This window comes from Podarcis bocagei (assembly GCF_964188305.1).
Source record: "Podarcis bocagei genome assembly, chromosome: 16".
In the NCBI taxonomy this organism is placed as follows: domain Eukaryota; kingdom Metazoa; phylum Chordata; class Lepidosauria; order Squamata; family Lacertidae; genus Podarcis; species Podarcis bocagei.
This window is the reverse complement of record NC_138142.1, coordinates 24,788,052-24,810,389: the sequence shown is the minus strand read 5'-3', so window position 1 is coordinate 24,810,389 and position 22,338 is coordinate 24,788,052. Positions and strand designations below refer to the sequence as shown.

Here is a 22,338-nt window from a genome sequence, read left to right as displayed (position 1 = left end):
ATCCTGCTGTACAATGAAGTGAAATAGCCTAACTCAGGAGAGCAAAAAGAAATCAACCTTCAGTTTTGCAGGGGGCTGAACTTTGCAGATGGCCTGTAGCAGAGGGAATGTTCGCTCATCAGGTGCCTAAATAGCTACACTGTCCTATTTCACTTTAACACATATCATAGGGGCTTCACAACTGCTTTAAGTTATCGTTTTGTCTTTTAGTCTATAGTACAGCAGACAAAAAACTCTCAGGCATCTGTTACAAATGTTTTATTTTACTGGAGAAAAAGTTTTGTCAAACTTCAGAGAACAAAAGTCACAGGTTAATTATCAGTATAAGGAGGACTCCACAGGAGGGAATAAACTCAGGAAAATACCAAATATGACAAAACAAAAACAAAAAAGGGGGGAAGGGGGGGAGTACTGATTATTCACTTTCAAAATTAAGCCACAAATAGGGAGACAGAAACTGAGCTGGGAGGGAAGGCTGTGGCTTAAAGTAGGCTCCAGAAGGAGAAGAGCTTGCCTCCTGTTCCACCCAGGACCACCCTAAACTTAAAATCCAGGTCTAGGCAGGGGCTGAAATGTCAGTTATTGCCCACAACACCTCCCCACAGCACCTCCCTCCCCCAGCCCTGCAAAAATCCTTGGGAAATGTGTTCTATTTTTGTTTTTGTTTTTAAAGGAAAGTTAGTTGTCACTAAACTTTGAAGAGACACAAGATGTCCATTAGTGAGACCATGCTAAACACAAATTGACACATCGTGAAGCCTGGCACAGTTTTGTCGCGGATGTACCACAGGAACCCGACGTCCAGCCCTCAAATAGCCTACCTGAAAAATAAAAGACACAATTCATTTGAAGGCTCAAAGGTGGATCTCTGCCTAGAGTGCCTAGAGGGAACCCAGGACCACGTTGCACAGGATTCCAACACAAAGATCTTCACTTCTAAGGATGGTGCGTGAGTACCTACCCAAACTTCTGAATGTCAAGTAAGCTGTATGTGAGGCTGGTGGAAGGAACAGGCATCAGGGATAGAAAGAGAAAGAGAACTCAGAATTGTAACTATTTCACAAATAGCTCTGGAAAGATAATTATCAGCATATTCCTCAGTGGTTTACAAAGCATCCCACTTTGGCTGGGGGCCATAATACAGGATGAGCAGTTTAAGGGAACATTGGTCACCGCAACCCCAATTAATGTGAAATATTTATTTTGAAAAGCAAAAGAACCTCCCTATTTATAGGAAATTCTCAGTGTGCTCATTTTAGTTACAGATTTCCTGAAATGTAAGCAACTAGTTAAAATGCACATTGGGGCAACCACTTTTGGGGCAATGCTTCATTTGTTGGCATTTGCAATCCACCCTGAAGCAGGACTAAGACTGCCTTCTCTCAGCTCAGACCAGTGACTGACACTGCCTCCCAAGCTCCTAGGCAGAGGTCCTTTTTTCACAACCAGGGATCCTTTTAACACGAGATGAAGGGTACTGAACCTGAGACCTTCTGTATGCAGAGCTCTACCAGTGAGCTGTGGTCTCTTCATTGAGCAAGCTGCCTTACTCCAATTTAGATTACTTCTCCATCTAGTCTTATGTTGTCTACTCCGACTGGCAGCAGCTTTCCAGAGTTTCACTGAGAAAATGGGTTTCTCCAACACCTGTTACTTAATCCTTTGGGGGGGAGACTGTGCCTGGGACCTTCTGCATTCAAAGCACAAGTTCTACCAGTGATCTACAGCCTATGTCAACTGTAGTTAAACCCTGACTTGCATGTGAATTGCCCATCCATTCTGACAGACTGCCGAGGAGCCTCAGGCTATCCTACTGTGCACTGGGGTCATACATACCCTACAAACAGCAAATGGTGGCATTTGCTATTATTGCAGTTGGTTGCAAGCAAAACACACCTACGGGACTCCTCATTCCCGTCAACTGCACACAATTCAACCTAACTTCCAGATGAATGCATGCTGACTACCCGAATAGGGAGCTGCTGTGTATTTGTGTGTGTGTGCTCAATAAAAATGTTGCAGTTAGAAAAAGGGGAGGAAGAAAAATCCCTCAATATGGGGAATTATTAGGGTGAGATTGCAAACAGAATTACAAGTGTAATAATATGCATCTGTGGTATGGTAACATTTTATAATGCTGCATATTATCCTATCCCTCAAAAGGCATCACACAGCTGGAAGAAATACAGAAAGGAAGCAATTAAGATATCAAGGGGGTGGAGTGCTTTCATTATGATATAAGGCTTTTAGTTTTTGTTTTAGAAAGAAGACAAATGGGATGGATGGAGAGAGGTTTATAAAATAATGAACCACATGGGGAAAATGTGGAAAGAAAATTATTCACCCTCTCTCATACTACTAGGACTCAGTGTTACCTGCCAAAAATAATTTGCAATGGGTTTAGAATAGAGAAAATCAGAGTATTCCTTCATATAATGTATGATTAACTCAAGAAATTTACTATCAGAAGATGGGGTGATGGCTACTGAATTATGTGGCTTTTAAAAAGAATCAGACAAATTCATAAAGGAGGATATCTTCTCAATGGCCACCTCCATGAATTGAGCAGGATAACTCTGAATGAATGCTGGAGTAGACGAGGGAAGCTCAACTTTATGCCCAGCTTGGGACGTACCTAATTAGCCACTGCTGTAAGGAGAAGGCTGGTCTAGGCAGATCTTGGTCTGATTCAGCATGGGTAATCTTGTGTAAGGAGATGTTGAAACTGCACCTTTGACAAGCTGTCATCTCTGAAAATTCACAGGCCCTCTGCGAATGACCCTCCCAGCACACAGCTCAGAGATGAAGCTGGGGAATCTTCTGGATGCTTAAAGACTTGCTGCTTATTTCAGAGCTGCGTTGTCTAAAGGCCACTGCATCTCCTGCAAGCCAGAGTGACTGCTACACCTCAGCCCCAGCCTCTATAGTGCATACCAAGCTACATATGCAAGGGGGGTGCTGGCAGCCTTGTGAGCAGATGGCAAAGGTACAAGGTCAATGGCAACAGCAGGGAAAACAACCGAAGCACTTGGGCTGGAGAGCAAGAAATTGACAGACAGGGCCAGATTTTAAGAGCAGGAGAGTGGAGCCTATTCTTCCCATGGGAAAATACTCAGTCCAGCTATGCAGCAAAACCCTCAAGGACAGCTTGCTTCTCCTCCCTCTATTGCTGGGCTGGTGACAGTGGTCCAAACTACACCTCCCACACCCAGCTGCATCGCTTGCTCCAGGTTGCCTATGCTAGGCCTATGCTGCTGCCAGCAGCTTTGCAATCCAGAGCACAGCAGATACCAGAAGGTATCCCTCAAGACACAGCAGACCATTTTCCCAAGTCTCACCAGCCACACTAATGTGCCATCCCCCTCCTCCAAGCGACTCAGGAAAAAAACGCTCTCACCTCCAGACTCAATACGCGGAGTATCGCAACCTGTCCGCGCCTGCATCCCGCCCGAACCGCTGGACATCGTAGAGGGATGATCGCGGAACGGGAGAAAGCTGAACACGCTCGTATCCGTACACGTCTCCGACGGTGGAAGCCGCAGCTGCCGAGCGACGCAGGGGGCTTCTATCCCGGGTGTAAAATGAGGAAGTCGCGGCCGCCGCCGCAGCAGCTACTGCTGCTGCAGTTCCCGAGGCAGGCAGCAAGGCCCTCTCGTAGGGCTCTAAGGCAGTGGAGAGGCGATTGGCCATGGCCGTGGCTTGTGAGTACTGGGCGTACTGGGAATACTGGGCCATGGTCTGCTCCGCATAAGCGTCGTATGCAGAAGCCCCATACGCCGCGGCGGACCTCGCGCGATACCGTTTATAGTAGTCCACCATTCCGTAAGGGTCATCATAATACACGGGGTCCCCATAGCCCGTAGGGTAGGGGGTGCGCACCATTCCGTATTGCTCGCTATAAGTTTCGGTCAACTCGGGCACTTGCCCCGTGCGATCTACCGGGCACTCTTTAGACCAGTGACCCTCCTTCCCACACCGGTAGCAGCCACTCTTGTCTCCCATCCCGGGTGCGGTCCTGAGACGGCTGGTGGACAACTGCACGCGCATTCGTTTGCCTTGAAGAAACAGACGCAAGAAGGGCAGCTATAAAGTTTTGTTAAAAACAGTTCAAAGCAAAAGCACAGCAGGTCAGGTTTGTTTGCTTGTTTATGTCACGACAACCAGCTGGCCCAGCCTGCACAGCTAACAGTACAAGAGGCAAAATAAAAAGTGTTTCTGGGACCACTGTTTTCTGGGGAAAGTGGAATCCTGCACCTTCTGACTTGGAATAGCCCACCAATTTACCTGAGGAGCAGAGTATACAGCAGCAGAAGAGTTGTTCCAGCCTGCTTAGGAATGTGAACTATTTCATTCAATCCCCAAACATGGTTCTGGCTGCAGTAACACAAAAATATTTTGGCAGGCCTGCAGAATGTTATGGTAAAGCCCGAATGAGCCAGCAGACCCAGGAGGTTTGGGTTCAAAAACTTTGCTAGCTTACTTAGCTAGCTCACTGTATGGCTGCATCGGGAAACATACAATATCCCAATACGTGGTCCTGAACACTCCAGAAAAAACTGTTGCTCTTGTTGTTTTAAAATAACATTTGTGACCCTTATGAGGGGATTAGATGCTTATAGGGGCATAGCAATGTATGCTAAAGGTTCTAAAAGGATATGAAGAAAGTTCCAACTCTGGTTTCACACTGAATTAATCCTTACATTCTTGATCCACTCTTGTCTATCCATTTTCCAAAGGCAACAGCACTTCCCTGACCCTGACACCAATAAAGCTTGCATATAATGAATCAAATGTAATCTATTCATTCTGCTCAGAGGGATCTTGCAGGATAAGGCTTCCTGAGTTTTCAAGAAATGCAGTTAATTGAGATCCCTGACTATGGCCCTGTCTCTATTCCTGGCCTATTACAGACAGACAGACCTTTTCATGCCCAGAGAAATGACTAGCACAGCAACTAAATGGAAGCTAGAGAGGTTGCAGGGCATCAGGGAGGACAGTGACCCCTTATGGAAGTCATAAACCAAGACCACCCATTTCCTCAAGCCAGACCAGAACCAGACATGCACCAAAAATGAAAGATTTACACTTGGCACACAGCCAAACAGAGCACGGCTTAATTCTTACAAGGCCAGCCAAGTCTTTTTCTTTCTGCTGCCACTTGCCTTAGAATCATAGAACTGGAAGGGGCCACAAGAGCGACCGAGTTCAATCCCCCGCAATACAGGGATCTTTCAGCCTTGTGGTCTTACCATGCACAGAGGCTGATAACATCCACCCAGCAATGCAGGGCAAGTGTTGCTCACCAAACTAGCCTAGTCCATCTTTTAATTAGGGCAACTGTTTACAGTCCGTGCCCTCATATTTCAGCAGTGAAAAGGTTTAAAGTTCAACCCAGCTGATTTCTGCAACATGCATCCAAAAGGCTACTAACAATGGCTATCTGATACCTGTAGTGGCAGTCAAAATACCAGTCATGAGGAAGCATGAGTGAGAAAGGGCTCAGGTTCTAGCTGAGGGCTTCCGAGGCATCTGGATGCTCACTACGGGAAACTGGGCATTGGTCTGACACAGCAGGGCAATTCTTATGCATGAAGCCCCCTACAAACTTGCCCCAAGACCACTGCTTCTTTTCAGCTCTCCTTTATTCCAACACGCCCCCTGGGAACAGGGGAATCTCAACCACCCCCACCCCCGCGCATCTTGTTAGGATAGTGGAGAGGAAGGGAACCTTTTTGTGCCTGGGGTTTTCATGCACAGTTCAGCAGCTGCTTTTGCTCCTAGACAACAAGCCCTGGATAAAACCTACCTCCTGATGGAAAGAGGCCAGGTCATCCTGAGAGTAGTGTTTGAAATTTCCCAGGTGCCTTTTGCAACTGGCGTGGGTCCAACTGCGACCACGTGGAGATTTCTGGATGCCAGGTTGGCAACTGACCTCTCCATCTGGCTGGCCCCTCCAGCTATCTTAAGCAGGTAAGCAGAAGAGCTTATTTATTGCATTTGTATCCCACCTTTTTCTCCAAGGTGCACATGGTTCACCCCCATCCTAAATTAATCCCTACAGCAGCCCTGTGAGGTAGGCTAAGAGGCTGTGACAGGCCCAAGGTTACCCAGTGAGCTTCACAACTAAGTGGGGGTTTGAACCCTGATCTCCCAGGTCCGAGTCCGACACTCTAGCCAGTACACCACACTGACTTCTTAGAGTGGAACAGCTATATAAATTAAGTAGGTAAATAAATAAATAAATAAATATGGGAAAAGCAAAATGTCACTCAGAAAAGGATCTGAAATATTTTCCTTGAAGCCTAAATTTGTTCTATTCTGGATTGTTTTATCTGATGTTGTAATGTGTTGTAAACTGCTTTGAATGTTTTTCTTTAAAATATATAGTGGGGTAGAAATGAAATGAGTAACCAATAAAAATTCCACTGGGGGTGGGGGGGAAATGGCACCTAGGCATTCTGTTGTGGCGACCGTTACCTAGGTTTAAGGTGCCATTTGGTGATTAGCTTATATATCTTAGTTTCTAACTCTGCCTGGGAGTACATGTGGCTCAGCTTCCAAAGTTATCCTTCTTGCCCACTTTTGTCCAATGGATCAGGTTGCACAGCTTGGTTACTGGGAAACAGCTTCTGTGTTCTTGATCTCACCTTTTGGGCTTTATGCTCCATTGCATGTCAACCCACAACTCCAAATAAGCAGCAGATGGGATCCTGTGCCTTAAAAGCTGCATGAACAGGGTAGGCACTGCTCACCAGACCCCACTTTTAACTGAGGAACACCACTGAAGAAGGAACTTCAGCAAAGCTTCTCTCATCTTTCCATCATCAGCTGTGTTTGCAAAAATCCCTTCTGGTTCAGGCAATTTGTACCTTTTTTGCTGCTACTTAGTTATCTCCTGGAATTCATAAACAATCACTGTTACTAGCCTTGCAGTCTTCAGGGAGTATGAGTGAAGCACCTTGGCACAGAGAAACACACTTCGCTGCCAAGTTAGCTACAGTGGCTGAATTTAATTGTATAAAGTCTTCCAACACCAAATCCAAGACTATATACAACTACTGTATGGGTACTCTTTGGAGCCAAAAGGACTGCAAGTAGGAATTTCTCACCTCAAAGTGTGGCTTGATACTGCCAGATTGGGAGATGAAACAAGCAAACAAATAATGGGCATTAGTCTGCAACTCCTAAGATGCTGAAACAACAGAGAGACTGCAAAGGTGGAGGCTTGCCTTATCTGTATGGGTGCTTAATAGGTAATAAATATTATGGCTTATTTCAGCATATGTTTATCCCTGTCTTAACTCTATACAGGCTTCTCCCCGCCATGAACACAGCTCAGCCAAACAATTTCAAATGAACCAGGCCTTTGCTCACATGACTTACAACCCTACCAATTCCTTGCCTTGACCACTCCCTAGAGACATCTAACTTTATATACAGAATTACATCTTACCTATCAGCATGATATAGCTAGATTCTAACCACTTTCCAGACAAGCTAAAAGGAAAATGAAAAAAACTGTGCATTTTAATTGTACATTTTGGTTGTTGTTTTGTTGGAAGAAAGAGTACTTTAACATATTATCATGCAATTCTCACCTGGAAGGTATCAACGTCATCAAAAATTGACATGAATGGCTATTTTGGATTTCTTCCCCCACCCCAAAAAAGCTCCAGATTGGAGAAATTTGTTTTGCTAACACATTTTTGCAAACACTGTACTGAAGAGTTTTAGTAACCAACTAAAGTACAACTCAGATGTTCAACATTCTCAAAATTAGGTATATATCCCTCTCCAAACCCCCGAAAAGTGGAAGTAAAAAAAAGAAAAGAAAAGAAAAGATAAATAAATAAATAAATAGAATAGAATAGAATAGAAATAGTAGAGTACAAGAACAAGCTAAAAAAAATCAATCTTTGCTGCCTGTCCCTAGCCATCAGATTTGCTATGTTTTCTTGGATCTAACAATGACATTCTAACTGCTCGGCAGGAAGCTGTTAGCAACATAATGTTGATAAATATTGCAGCTTCTAAGAGAGAAGTAAAAGGTCATGCAGGCCTTGGGAAGGAGAAGCCATGTGTTGTCAGCAATAAAAGGAAAGGGCAGGGGGGGGGATCAGTTAAGAAGGCCTGGAAGTAGAAAACACAGGAAGTGCAAAAGTAAACTGGCTGAAGGAATGGGAACAGAGCAGGCAGTGGGCTGGGAAGCATGGACTTAAGTGATTGATAGCTATAGAGGCGGGAAGCGGGAAGAAGAGAAGCAGTTCTTGTTTTTAAAAAGGATCTACTTGCTGAAAGGAAAGTGACAGGTAGGTAAGGAAGCTGGGTGAGGAGGAAGGGTAGGATTGCACAAGGTCAAAAGGCTGATTAGGTGGTGGACGAGCTCCATATCGCATGGATTTGAGCCGATCTTCAATCATCAGTGCTGAATGCTTATAGCAATTCAATCAATAACCAACTAACTAAAACTTTAAATACACACTGAACATCCACAAACACCACATAACTAGTAGGGCTAACAAGAAGCAGAGACCTGGGAACTCTGAAAGACCTGGGGGCTTTTTCATTGCTGTTCTGTACTGGATCTAAGAGAAATTTAAAGTCATTTTTAAATTTAAATTTAAAGTTAGAAAACTTCTTTTGGGGTGGGAGGATACATTGAAAGTTTTTCTTCTAACACGTTGGCTGTTCAGCTAAAATCAATTTTTAAGGCATCTTTCTGGGATTTCATTAAATTTACTTGTATTTGAAATTGTTCTGGCTCTACAAGTGGTATATACAAATTTGGATGCAAATGTATTGAGGAGGCCTTCCTTTTTAGAAAGCAGTGAGCTTTGGTTCATTAAATTTCTCTCACAGAAAATAAAGTACCCACTTTCAAATCCACAAACGAGGCCTTTTGCCAAGAATGTACATGTATTTAAATTGAATCTATTTAAGAAAACCATTGGTTAGAAGCCAGACTAATCAAATATTAAAATCTAGCCAGCGGACAGCCCTCCTAGCTGCTGAACGTGGCTGGAATAGTTTGAAACTCTTGTCGGCCCCCGTGGGAGAGGCGAACCCGTACATGGGTCTTTTTCCTTCCTGTTCCTAGCCCACCTGGCTCCCCCTTTCCCACCTTGGAATTCTGTGTTGTCAAGGCCCCTGATGGCCTCCACGGCATCCTCTGCTCTCTCCATGTGCACAAACGCGTAATCCTTAACAATGTCGCATTCAAGCACCGGCCCATACTCCTCAAACTTGGTTCGCAGCTCCAGGTTGGTGCAGCCGGGGCTGATGTTGCCTACGTGCAGTTTGGTGGAAGCCTTGCTCTTGTTCTTACTGGCCTCCACGTTGATGCACACCCCGTGCAGCTTGTAATGGTGCAGATTGCGGATGGCATCCTCGGCTGCCGTCTTGTCCTCAATGTGCACAAAGCCGTAGTTCTTGATGATGTCGCATTCCAGAACCCGTCCGTACTGCTCAAAAAGGGAGCGGATCTCCTGCTCCGTGGCCTCCCGAGGAAGATTGCCAATAAAAAGTTTCACCATGGTGGCTAATGCTGAGCGTGGGGGACAAGAAAGAGGCTGCATTTCAATGAAGGAAGACAAACAGTATTAAGACACTTACACAAAGAAAGAAAACCAAACCGGGATTCACTAGTCAAAGAACAATTCCTCGCATCAAGATCAATAGCATCTAATGAATTTCACAAGCCCCCTTCAAGTGCTATCTTCCAAGAGATCATAATCTTGGGGGTATGGCTCTACCCCCATAGGGTGGGGGGGATATCTGTGCAGAGAAGCAGACTCTAGTTAAGTAGCCTTCCCATGGTTTGCAAACCGGTGTGATCAGGGCTCTAAGTCACAGATACTTCAGGCAGACTCTCCTCTTCAGAAGTTCTTCTCTTATGTGTGTGGATAGCAGTGCGCAGGCACAACCCCCCTCTTTCTCCATGCAGCAGATGGACTGCCTGTTTTTAGGAATATTGTTATTAGGCTTATGTACTTGCTTCCCTGAGCTCCTTTGGAAGGAAGAATATAAACTTTTAGAGTAATAATAACTGAAGGATCTAAACCTGGATTTCCTATATATCCAAAGCAAGTGATCTATCCTATTTACCACAAACTGATTTTCTAAGAAGATTCACTTATTCAACAGATTTATATTCACCTCTTAAGCATTCAGATATTCAAAGCAGCTCACAATAATGTCTTAATCATGTTTAAAGTCTCTGTAAAAGCAGGCCTCTGCATACAAATCCAAAGATGCATTCCGCCCACACGCTGCAACATTTATTTATACAGTCGTACCTTGGATACCAAATGCCCCATAACTCAGACATTTTGGCTCCCAAATGCCGCAAAACCTGGAAGTGATTGTTCCAGTTTGCGAACGGTCTTTTGGAATCCGAATGTCCGATGGGGCTTCTGCGGCTTCTGATTGGCTGCAGGAGTTTCCTGCAGCCAATCAGAAGCTGCAATTTTGTTTTCAAACATTTTGGAAGTCGAACGGACTTCCGGAACGGATTCTGTTCAACTTCCAAGGTATTACTGTATACTGCTTGGTTGTAACAAAACCTATCAACCTATCATAAGCATTGTCATTCCTACTTTCTTTTTTCAGGCCCTTTATCTGTGCCTTTAACAGTGGCTTGGCATAGAAAAATTTAGAAAGTGACTATTTTACATTCACTTCATGCAATAAAAGCTTCCCCTACAGAATTTCTGGGCAACAGATTGTTGCTATAGCAGAAGATCAGAACATCTTTTGTGAGGTACATCCCTCTGGAATTACCTTCCACAAAGCAGCATCTCTCCTAACCTTTGGGGATTAAGGCTGGGTTGGTTTATTCAATATCTGCTACTGAATTGGAGCTCCTTGTGTTGGTGCTGCTTTGTGGATTTGTGCCATACCCTCTTGAAGTGCACAGCTCTCTACCTTCAAATAAATTCCTTTTCAAAAAACCAGTCTCTCCTCAGGGCCTTTGGATTACATCCCCCCACTCTCACCACTGCAATTATAACCAATATTGACACTGCATCTCTTTTCATGCTCTTTTAAGGTGTTTTTTTTTAAAAAAATGTATTGTTAGGACTCTTATTTCATATATATTGCAAGCCACCAAGCGCTCTATTGAGGGAGTGGAAAGACGGCATATAAACTTCTGAAACAAACAAACAAAAATGCAAGTACATGCATTTAATTGCTTTTGCTACCTGCTTACCTCACCGTCCTCTCATTTTCTAATTTAGATAGTAAGTTAACAATGCAGTCCTTTGCATGGCTCTATAGAAACAAGCTTTTGAGTTCAATAAGACCGAAGCCTAAATATGGGCTGCATATGCACTGTGCTTTTAAAGCACACGAGCTCTCCTAAGGAATCTTGGGAACTGTAGATTGTTGGGGTACAGGGAATTGTTCAATGAGGGGTAAATTATAGTCCCCAGGATTCTTTGGGAGACCCCAACTGCTTTAAATGTATGGTGTGCATGCAGCACGAGTTTAGTTTAGGGCAAAACTAGATGTGGCATTGGTTTAGTATTGCATAGTTGTTTTTAATGAAATAGTCGGTGTGTGGGGTGGAAACTGAATTGTGACAGTAGTGTGGGCTGAGGGGAAGTTTTATTTATTATTGAGATTTATACCCTGCCCTTCACCCAAAGGTTGTAGGGTATGGGTCACATCAACAGAAATAAAAAAATAAAATTTAAAAATTATACAACTAAAACTAACACACACATTTCTGATATGATAAAAATACATTTATTCTTCTGCCACTACCCAAAGGAAACAAAAATGGTTTCAACCATCACTGAAACCCCTATGGCATGATAGCCCCATGTAGAGTGCGTTGCAGTACTGTAGTTGGTTTGGAAATTACCAAATCATGGGTTACTGTAGCCACTCTATCTCAGTCAAAGAAAGGCCATAGCTGGTAAACCAAAAGTAGCTAGTAACAGACACTCTGTGACAATGTGGCTACTAGAGTCTACATACCTGATCTTTTAATGGGAGTGCAACCTCTCCAGAATGTGTGAACCCACTTCCTGAATATAGGACCAAAAAGCCACAGAATCTCCATACTTTCAGCTCAGTGCCCGCCCCCCGCCCTCCACCACTTCCAGGCAATCAATTTGCACCCAAAAACCTTCTGATTCCAATGCAAGAAGGCATCATCAACATATTGATGCCAACTCATCCCACATCCCCTTATGATGGTACCCAACAGCTTCACATAGATGTTAAACAGCATGGCAGGCAGGATGGACCCCCTACAAAGCTGAACAGCGCAATTACTATGGGGTCAAGCAGGAATCTCAAAAAGCTATTCTCTGAATCTGGTACCCAGAGTGGATGAGCTACCATTGCACAACACTGCCTCCAATTCCCAATTTACGAAAGCGGCCCAGTAGGACACCAGAGCTAAGTATATCAAAAGCTGTTAAGTGACAATCAACAGAGTCATACACACTCCCATCCCTCTCCCAATACAAATAATCAATAAGGGCAACCAAAGCTGTCTCTGTGCCCAAACCAGGCAGTTGACTGAAATAGGCCATGATAACATGCTTCTTCCAAGCACACCTGAAGTTGAACAGCTATTACCTTCTCAATTGCCTTGCTCCCAAAAGTGGGTATCATATTTCTCGGTCTAAGGAAGGCTTCTTCAGGAGCGGTTGCACTCTCCTTCAAAGCAGCCAACACAGCACAATGCTCCCTAAATGAAGTATTCACCACTGCTGGGATTCACCCAGTCAATCCCTTTCAACTAGATTTTATAAGCCAGGATAAGCAAAGGGTTAAGATTACAGGTGGTAGGCCAAACCCCTTCAATGATCTTCACCAGGTCATTGGGGCACAACAGCTGAAATTGATCCCATTTATCCAACCTTGACACTGCCAGAGACTTCCCCTTGACCTGCAGAAATATGCAGTCCATGTCAGACCAAATACAAATGATTTTGTATTAAAAGTGCCTTGCAAATCTCTCACAGCAAGTGATAACCATAGTTCCCCCTCATGAGGGGTGGGAAACCTTGAACTATGTAGAACAGCTCTGCTAAACGGCTATGTGAGGATGCCATGGTGGCAAAGTAATAAGCCATCACCACCACATGGTAGGTGTGAACATACACTCTTACCTTTGCTTGGCCATGTTCCATGAGAGACTTGTGCCACTTATGTTCAAACCAGTAGCCAGTCCATTTCACTGATCAAAGGTCCTCCTGAGAACCAGTGGGCCCCATCACCTCCATGGACTGAGAGAGGATGCTCAGCAGCAAATTGGCCTAGTGTCCCCTCCATCAGAACATTTGACAGGGAGACCAGGGCCTCAGCCTTTAACCCATTGCTCCTGTCACAGTCCCAATCAGAAGCAGACCCCCTCTACCCCATTTATTACCATGAGAGGAATGTAATACATAACATTTAATCCCAAGAATAAAAGTAGCACATATCGATTGTACTCTGCCACAAAAACTCATTGAAATTAAACTGGATTTCACTCAGAAGATGGTGCAAAAGTTTAAAGCTTCAGTTTAGCAAGAACCTTTACATATCTCACTTTCAAATGAGGTAAGCTAAACAGGATAGTAGAAAGCAAATAAAGTATTTTTGTCACACAATGACTTAATTGCTTTTCTCTCCCCCCCCCCCACAACTTTACCACACTAGCTGAAGTGTCATAAGTAAAATGAGAAGGGGGTGATTTCAGCCCCCAAATCTATTTATTGTTTGCAAAGATCCATACCCCGCCTTGTTAATTTAATTGAAAGATAGGGTATACATTTTAATAATAAACTTATTGGGACACGGACCCCCTCCCCTCTCTCTTTACACTTAAGACTTTGTAAATTTACGTGTACACAGTGACACTGATGCAAAGATAATAATAAACTGCAACAACAATAATGCTAACAAAACCATTATTTTGTAAGCCACCTGAAGAACTTCTTACAGCTCAGGAGAGTGCCCTCTCAGGGATGCCCCCAAGAACAGTTAACTCCTTCTCCACAACAGACACCATGTCTTTACAGCTTCCATCCGTTGCTGAAGACACACCTCTATATCCTGGTCTTTTGAGTAATGCGCTGTGTGGAATTATTTTGGCGGGGTTATGGATGATAGAGCTGTTTTACTGTCTCATGTTTTTTAAATGCTGCAATTCCACCCTGGGACTGTCTGGCAAGGGGTAGGCAAGAAACACAACAGCAACAATAGCACACGTAACGTAATACTTTCTTCATTATTTGATAGAAATGAACGTTAACACTGGAATATGCTTATTGTTAAGAGTATAAACACAATGTGCTAACAATATATAGCACGTTATGGATAATATTAAGATCTTATTAAGTTTACATTACAGTATTTAATCTAACAACGTGTCAACATCAATTAGGATAAAACTGAAAGGGTTCATATTGACCACATACTGCTTTCTAAAAAATAACTGCTAGTATTGTATGTTATCGTACTTCGCTGTTTTCGTATACGCCACCTGGAGAAGTTGGTTATCGGGTGGCATATAATTAAAAAATGCTAGATATTAAAGTATCGATATATAACAGAAGAATAAGACGAGGAGGAATTAATTAATGTCAATAACATAACAATTATTACCAATTATATTATCAGTATTATTTAAATCCACAAAACCCACCCAACCCCGCTTTACACTTCAGCCAACCGCCCAGAATTGCACCTCGTTACCTTGCCTTAGCAGCAGCAGCAGCGGCGGCAGCAGCCCACGGCACAAAATGGCGGCAGAGACAACGGAAAAGCTTCTCACCCGCCCTCCGAACCCCCTAACCCGCGCTCCGCTTTACCGTAATTGGTCCCACGAGGAACCGCCGCGCGTGGTGAGTGGGCACGGGCCAGAGTCTATCAAGGAAGTCTACCCAATGAGAGCCCTCTTTGAAAAGGCAGCCATGTGGGTTGGTTCCTAGCATCTGACGTCGACGACGAGGAGGAACAGGGGGGAAATTTTCGCCCCTTGGCGCGCCCACGCCCAGCTTTCTCCTCTTCCCCCGCCTACGTCGGCTGATCGTTCGTTCTCAATGACGAGTCGCGTCGTCCGAGAGCGAAGGGTCGTACCATTTTCAGGAACGTGGGGGTGCCCAGTTGGGAGGTGGGGGCCGCCGAGTGTATGTTGCTGAATGGTAGGCTCGTAGATGTGGGAAGTTCCCCCCCCCCTCTGAGTGATACCACGGAAAGGCGGGGTTGGTGTCCCATAGGGGCTCACAGCGAGGATGAGAAGGGATAGAAAATACTTTTGGGAAGGAGTCCCTGAAAATAGGGTGGGGAAAGGAGCCTCGGAGTACCTTTATTAATGTTTTCCCATCTATCCGTGATTAACGCTGTTACCCCACTTACTTTATTCTGTTCCAGGCTCCCCTCTCTCCATGTTATTCTCACAACAACCCTGTGAGGTAGGCGAGGCCAAGCAAGGAGGACTGGCCCAAAGTCACCCAGTGGGAGCTTCATATCGAATAGTATAGTACATGCTATGCAATGCAAAATGTCCCAGGTTCAATTCCTAACATTGCCTGGTAGGACTCGGGAAGACTCCTGAAAATTATCTGAGAGCTAGTGTGGCATAATGGTTAGTGTTGGACAATAACCAGGCTTTGAGTCGCCATTCAGTCAGTCATGAAGCTCACTGTGTCACCATCTCTCAGCCTAACCTACCTGCCAGGGTCACCGTGAGGATGAAATGAGAACACTGAGTAGTATCACCAAAAATAGCCCTGATTGTGGGGGTTCTCCATAGGGTGTCTGAAGTAGCATAGAAACCTTTTTTCTTTTCAGTTGTTCCCCCCACCCACCCCTCACAGTATGGGCAGAAATCCAGTATGGAAAGCCTTTTTCCAGTGGGCAGATGCAGTGTGTCAAAAGGGAAGAAAGTATGCCAGATAAGGTCTGACCAAGGGGGAAATGGGGCTGTACTTTTCTTCTAATTAAGCATCACAGAGGAGATGCCTACTGAAGGCTATGGGCAGTTATAGTTAAGTGGAACCTCCATGGACAGGTGCAACCTGAATATCAGTTAGCAGACAAGACATAATTCATGCTTGTGAGTCTCCCTGGATGTTGTTAAGATCTTAAGGAGAGCCTGGCTGCTGGATCAGGCCAAAGGCCCACCTGGTCCAGCATCCTGTTCTCTCATTGGACAACCAGATGCCTATGGGAAGCCTGCAAGGAGGACCTGAGTGCTACACTCTCCTCCCCCACTTTTGATTGCTAGCAATTGGCATTGAGGCATGCTATCTCTTGGCAGTTGAGGTAGAGCACAACCATAATGGCTGGTGGCTACTGACAGGGCAAATAGGATCAGAATTGTAGAGTTGGAGTAGATGACCCTTGGGGTCTCTTCCAACTCCCTGCAATGCACTAGAGATGGGCTCTGGTTTACTAGGGCTCCTTTTAAGCTAAACTTTTGCCTGTGCTATGTCTGTTAAAGACACAGAAGCACTGTCAGCCTTTTTTTAAAAGGGTGGCAGCCTGAAGTTACGGTACACTGGAGGAAGCTGATGGCAGTAGCCAGTCTATAAAGCAGCCTTAAGTCTGCACTGGGGGTGGGGGTGGAGGCGTCTCCCCTCTTTGGGTTAACAATACTTATCCAATCATGTTTCCGCTTCAAATGACGGGTCTCCTCTTGGGGTGTACTAGTTAAAGTGTTGCATGCTGCAGACTCAGGGTTTTTAACAGGAGCAGCTGCCTTGCCCCAAGTCAGGCTTTTCTAGCTCAACACTGGCACTGACTCTCCAGGGAAACCCTTGGGCAAGATGCAGTGCATGCTTCTCTCCTCCTCCCTGCAGCCACTCATTCTGAGCCCAATCTTCACTGTTCCCCAGAGAGAAAGGGCAGGTGAGAAGAGGTCTGCAGGTGACAAGGGTGAGAATTGCAACAACAATAGGCTCTGGTGATCAGCAAAGGGGACCCTGTCAAGGTGCCTGAAAATGCCAACTCCATACATGTCCCTGCATTATCACTTGTTGCAGTGACTAGCAAGACAAGGCAAAGCTTTTCTCCGTGTTGGAAAGCTTCACCTGCCTATATTTTGGCTCATCAGGCAGCTCTCTCCATCTTAAAAAAGCAACTGACCAAGCAGACTAGTTTTAAAACTTTTTGCTTTTAAATTTGTTTTAACTTTCAGACACTTTTATTATATGGTTTTTATCTTTTTAATGTTGTGAACCATTGCAGTATATTTTTTATCATTTGGTGGTATATAAGTATTTTAATAAATAAATAAGATCCTGCTCAGCCTATTTGCCTTTTAACGCAGAGACAGCAACACAGGGAGGGGATTTCAGATTTTGCTGCCGTCGCAACAGGTGGGCAGGAATGAAACAGGCTGGCTACTCTCTACACAGATTCTTTTTATTTGTCCAAAAAGATCGGAACAGATGCCACTGCAAACACGTGAATAACGGTCTCCCACAAGCACGGATACACCACCGGGATGCTGCTTGGGAGCAGGGACCCCTGACAGGTGTGCTGGGAAGGCACAGAGTGCCTTGCTTTTAAAAGCCAGGTCCCCTCCCTCAGAAACAGAACCCTCTTTCCAAGTCACCTCCTGTAATCCAGATTGTTGGGAGGCAGGCGATGGCTGCTCTCTGGGTTTTCCGCACACTGCTGTGGGCCCTGTGCTGAGGCAGCCTCTGCATCCTTTGTGGCAAGGGTGACTGCGCAGTGTTATCTTCACATGGCAAGGGGGTGGGGGGGTGGAAGTGTAGCAGGCAGGGCAGCATATGATTATGAAAAGGAAGGCACACACAGGTCAAAAACCAGAGCTAGAAAAACGGGAATGGAGCAAGGACACAGCTGTGCGGGATGTGAAGATCAGCAGTGGAATTCCATGCCTGTGGAGATCAGGCAAGCTGGTGAGGTTTTGGTGGACATCGAATCCAGGTAGACCCAACAGAGCAACCTCAGTTCCTACAACCGGGCAAAGTAATGTGATTCTTGTAATACCCAACCACCACCACCTGAATACACATGTTCCAGCCATGTAAACTGGCTCCTTTCAATATAGCCTTCAGGAACAACCTTTCCTGCTTCTTTTTCTTAAAAAAGGGCCCAGAGAGGAGTTATTTTCAGGACAGACTTTGCAAAAAAATAAAATACAATCACTGCCCAGAACACAATGCATTTGCTCCCTTTTGATTCCAAAGTCTCCCTTTTAAGACAGAACAGAGTGACTCATGGCCACAGGATGTGGAGACTGGACCTGCGGCTGGGAAGTATAGAAACTGCTATGAGCCGCGGTAGTGCAGAAAGAAATGTCTGTTCACAGGCAGGATACTTCCATGTACTGTAACCTCCTCCAGCATGAAGCCTAGGTGATTTGGACCCCAACTCCCATTAGCCTCAAGCAGCATAGACGTGTTACCTGGAGCTGATGGAGGGCATCCGGTTGGAGAAGGCTGGTATAACAGATGCTGAGAACTTACAAGAGGTGCTGCTTGAGAGTTTTGCTGGATTAGATGTTTGAGCTCATAGAAAATGAGGAAATCAAGGCCAGAAAAAGGCAGGGGTGTGTGAGTGGTCTTTATAATAGTGGCATGGATTACCAGAGCCATAGATAATTGTGATTGGCAGAAGGTGTCTCTTGGGATGCAGCTCTGCCCCACTGCTGTAGAACAAGTCTTTCCAATCCTGGTTCTGCACTACCCCTTCCATCAGTCCCAGCCAGCAAAGCATGTGTGTGAGAGAGAGAAATTGAGAGTGAGTGACAGAAGGGGATATGATCTAAAGTGGAAGTGATGGGTGCCTCTGGCAGACGGCCTACCTATCAGCAGCAATGCCTGCTTTGGCCCAAGTGGTGCCAACATCTGGTTCAGCCCCCCCCCCAACCATTGGCAAACCAATGACGCCTGCCATTTTAAAATTTCCCACAATGCTCCAGGGGCACCAAGGGTATTGTGGGGAAATAAAAGTGGCTGCTGGTTTTCAAGAACCAGCTGGTCAATAAGCCTGGGTCCAGAGGGGTACTTTGCCAGTCCCCACTCCCCAAAAACATGGAACTGGCCTTGGTAGACAGAAGAAAGCTAAATTTGTCTTATGCAAGACCTCTCCTGTAACCACCTGTTTATCCCGGTTCTGTTCCCAGTCTGGAGGCCTGAGAAATTGTAAGAATCACAGTGGAGGAGGCAGTTTCAAAGACGGGGGGGGGGGGGCTTAGCCCCCTACCTCGCTCACCCACAATGTCTCCATTCATACACCCTCTCCTTGCTTAGGTAGCGTAACCCTAATCCAGACCTGGGCAGAGTGTAGGCCTGAGGGATCTACTTTGTTCCCCCCCCCCCACTACAACCCTGAGATCTACCACCTGGAGCCAGGTGCAACAACAGGAGCTCAACTGAGCAAATGTACTGAGGACTTAATAAGAATTAAGGATGAACATGTGCCCTCTGAGCACGTGCTGAGTCCAGGAAGTAGTGATCAGTATCCAGTATCAAGATCACAAATCCTTTCATACAAGAATCCACTCCTGCTTACTCCCTCCCAAAGCAATCTGATTTGAGGGAGGAGGCAGTTGTTGCTATTGTCAGACCATTAGGAGTGAAAACCTCTTGCCGATCTACCACAAAACAGCCAGAGATCTACTAACAAGATTCCAATCTAACTTCTACCCATCCCTGATGAAAGCCAAGGACCGGGGTCCTTAATTAAAGGGGAACTCACTTACTTGCCCATTGAGAAGGTGGCTTAGCTACTGTTTTTAGACAGCTGCTGGGGACATGATTTAGCTAAAAAAAATATTTGGAGGGGAAAGACAGAGAGCAAGGTTGGGTCCAGCAGTGCACTGGAAAAGAGGCTTTTCTTCAAAATCAACCATATATTGTTCCTTCCTGTTAGCCTTCAGGACAGGGCCCATTTCAGGAGGCTGCAAAAACATGATGGAGCATACCAGGTATCGCAGAGAGGAAAATGGGGTGAGGTGGTGGGGCTCCTCAGGCAGTGGAAGCATTTCCTGGCTAGGGATGAGATCATAGGAGAAGATTCTCAACGACAAAACCCTGAACAGTCCATTTCACCTTCGACAAAGTTTTGATGGCACCTGGAAACGGAAAACTTTCGCACAGAGCCCATGCCATTGCAACCCCAGAAAGGTCGGGATCCCTCTGCTCCTATTGAATGGAAGTAGCGGGCCGTCCTCCTCCCTCTCCCCATGACCTGCGCAGCACCCATCACTTGATGACCCAGATGTGCACCCCTCCCACCACACCCAGAGTTCATCAACCCCCCCCTCCCATCTCAAGGCAGCCTGCCCCCCACCCTCCAATGCAGCATCTCTGCCAGGGGCTTCTGCAAACGTGATTCGATAGAGGCAGCACGGCTTGTTTAGTTTTTTTTCTTTTGTTGGAGGGCGGGGAGGCAGGAGGAGAGGCATTCCTCATAAAGTTTGAAGATGCTTCATGCAATCTGCAGTACTAAAAAAAGAAAAACAACTGTGGTCTCCATCAGCTGTGTCATGCCCCGGCCCCTCCCTCCCTCCCCCCCAGTCCAAAGCCCCCGCCATGCCCGCTCTGATGATCAGTTCTGTACAGATTCGGCAGCTGCAGCCCCCACCCTGCCCCACTTCTCCGGGTGTGGCCCCTTATTTGTTCTTCTTGAAAAAGCTAAAGCGTTTCTCCCGATCTTTTTCCTTGGACTCTTTGCTACGCAGAGTGACAGTCCCTTCCGGGGCGCTGTTAGGCGAGACGGGAGGCATGGTCAAGGCCCGGGTCATTCCTTTGCTGATGAGCGGTGGCTGGTCCTCTGCAGGGCCTTGTGGTGTTGGGGCGCAGGCAGCTGCAGCGTTGATGACTCTCATCCAGCTGCTCATCTCAGCCTGGGATGGGGGAAGAAGTGGGAGAGGGGGCAAAGCATGAGCCGATAGTCCTTCTGAGCATGTGCGGAGTGTTTTCCCCCCAGCATGCCCCTGAGAAATGGCACCATTCCCCCTCTAAGGGGTATATAAGGGATGGTGGATGTTAAGGGCTTTGGAGTCAGAGGCTGGGCTGGCAGGGATGGGCGGCTCCTTTCATTTTATAGACTCCAACTCCCATCAGCCTCACCCAGCACAGCCAATGGCCTGAGTTGATGGGAATCCCCCCCCCACCCCAATCCTACTATGACCACCTTTCTTGTACATGGCTACTTAATCTTTCTTCTGGCTACTTAATCTGTGGCACTCGACTCTTAGCATTGGAGGCATGGGTAAAAAAGAGCATTGAGTGAGGGCAAGAAACATCTAGATCCTGTCCCAATCCTGAGATCAGGAGGAGGGGGGGGGCACCCAGGTCGAAGGGTGTGGCTTTTGAGCAGCACATCCGCACTGTACATTTAAAGCACATTTGGCACACATTCAAAGCACCTGTCTCCCCGCAAAGAATCCTAGGAACAGCAGTTCATGCCCCACAGAGCTACAATTCCCAGCACCCTTATAAACTACAGTTCCTAGGATTCCTTGGGGAGAAGCCACGCACCTTAAACGTATCCTTTTTCCCCATACAGACTTTCAGAAAAATTCTAGCCATTCAGATGAAAGTGGGGAGGGGCCCCATAGCCAAGTGCTGCAGAACATCCCAGGTTCAATCCCCACCATCTCAAGGTTTGGCTGGGGAAAAGGCCCATCGGATACCCCAGAGAGCCACTGCCACTTGATGTGCTAGATGGACCATCAGTCTGATTCAGCAGCTCCCAAACCAGGCTGTTCCCGATGCTATTGTAGGAGGAAAAGTTGGAGCTGAAATGAGGGCCGCAATTTGGCTTCATGGTGGTGGTGGTGGGGGTCGGAGGCCTTGGAGCCGCCTGTTCTCTAGAAGCAGGATTTGCAGAATTAGACCTCTACTCACCTCATCCTTGGCCTGGAATAAAAATTCTTTGCCGTCCGCTAACCTGCAAGGAGAGAGAGAGAGAAAAGGAAGGTAAGAATCGTCCTGGTTCCTGTCTGTGGATCATATCCAAACTCCAATCCCTCTGCTAACAGGAGCTAGGAATCTGGCTAAAAAACAGTCACATTACTTTGTGCAAAACACAAAGTCCTAAACATGCTTGGCTTTTCTTTTTTAAAAACATATATATTGAGAAAAAGCCAGTACACAATCATAAGGTATTACTACAAATAAACTACCAAAAACACCACCCACCCGCCTTCTTTACAGGAAACAGGACCGCCGCCCACTGCAATTCAAGGTGCAATATAAGACAATACAATACCATATAAACTTAATAAGTTGTCAAAAGCAGAGTTTGAATATTTAGGTGTCGTCTTCTCCCTTTGTTACCTTTTTACATGTTACTAAATTTCTCACTGGAAAATACAAATGAATGAATGGCTAAAAAATAAAGATATCCCTG

At 45.7% G+C, this 22,338-nt stretch overlaps 2 protein-coding genes across 7 annotated transcripts in view; both read right to left on the bottom strand.

Annotated features, from left to right (window-relative positions):
• Positions 1-243: 243 nt before the first annotated feature.
• LOC308575629 (RNA-binding protein 4B-like) lies at positions 244-14,819 on the bottom strand. Of its 5 annotated transcripts, none has more exons than XM_081174381.1 (4): positions 14,698-14,819; positions 9,122-9,544; positions 3,398-4,055; positions 244-821 (listed from the first exon to the last, which is right to left on the bottom strand). In XM_081174381.1, exons 2-3 carry the CDS (start codon positions 9,531-9,533, stop codon positions 3,406-3,408), a joined length of 1,062 nt encoding a protein of 353 aa, XP_081030507.1. In that variant the 5' UTR covers positions 9,534-9,544; positions 14,698-14,819; the 3' UTR covers positions 244-821; positions 3,398-3,405. The 5 variants fall into 5 exon arrangements, with proteins under 5 accessions (XP_081030507.1, XP_081030508.1, XP_081030510.1 ...); XM_081174382.1 differs by having other exon boundaries at positions 14,703-14,792; XM_081174384.1 differs by lacking the exon at positions 14,698-14,819 and adding an exon at positions 14,648-14,672.
• Positions 14,820-17,356: 2,537 nt separating this feature from the next.
• The window catches only part of SPTBN2 (spectrin beta, non-erythrocytic 2), a 94,276-nt gene continuing 89,294 nt past the window's right edge, over positions 17,357-22,338 (bottom strand). For both annotated transcript variants that reach the window (XM_081174376.1, XM_081174377.1), the window contains 2 exons: positions 21,834-21,876; positions 17,357-20,827 (listed from right to left, as the gene is read on the bottom strand). In XM_081174376.1, the coding sequence (XP_081030502.1) occupies positions 20,594-20,827; positions 21,834-21,876 (277 nt within the window). In that variant the 3' untranslated portion in view covers positions 17,357-20,593. The remainder of the gene's footprint in view (positions 20,828-21,833; positions 21,877-22,338) is intronic.

Excerpts from the sequence above, each read along its gene's own strand:
- LOC308575629 (XM_081174381.1), bottom strand. The coding sequence starts at position 9,533 with ATGGTGAAACTTTTTATTGGCAATCTTCCTCGGGAGGCCACGGAGCAG. Across the intron at positions 4,056-9,121 it reads TGACAACACAGAATTCCAAG|GCAAACGAATGCGCGTGCAG; the intron begins GTGGGAAAGGGG and ends TGTTTCTTCAAG.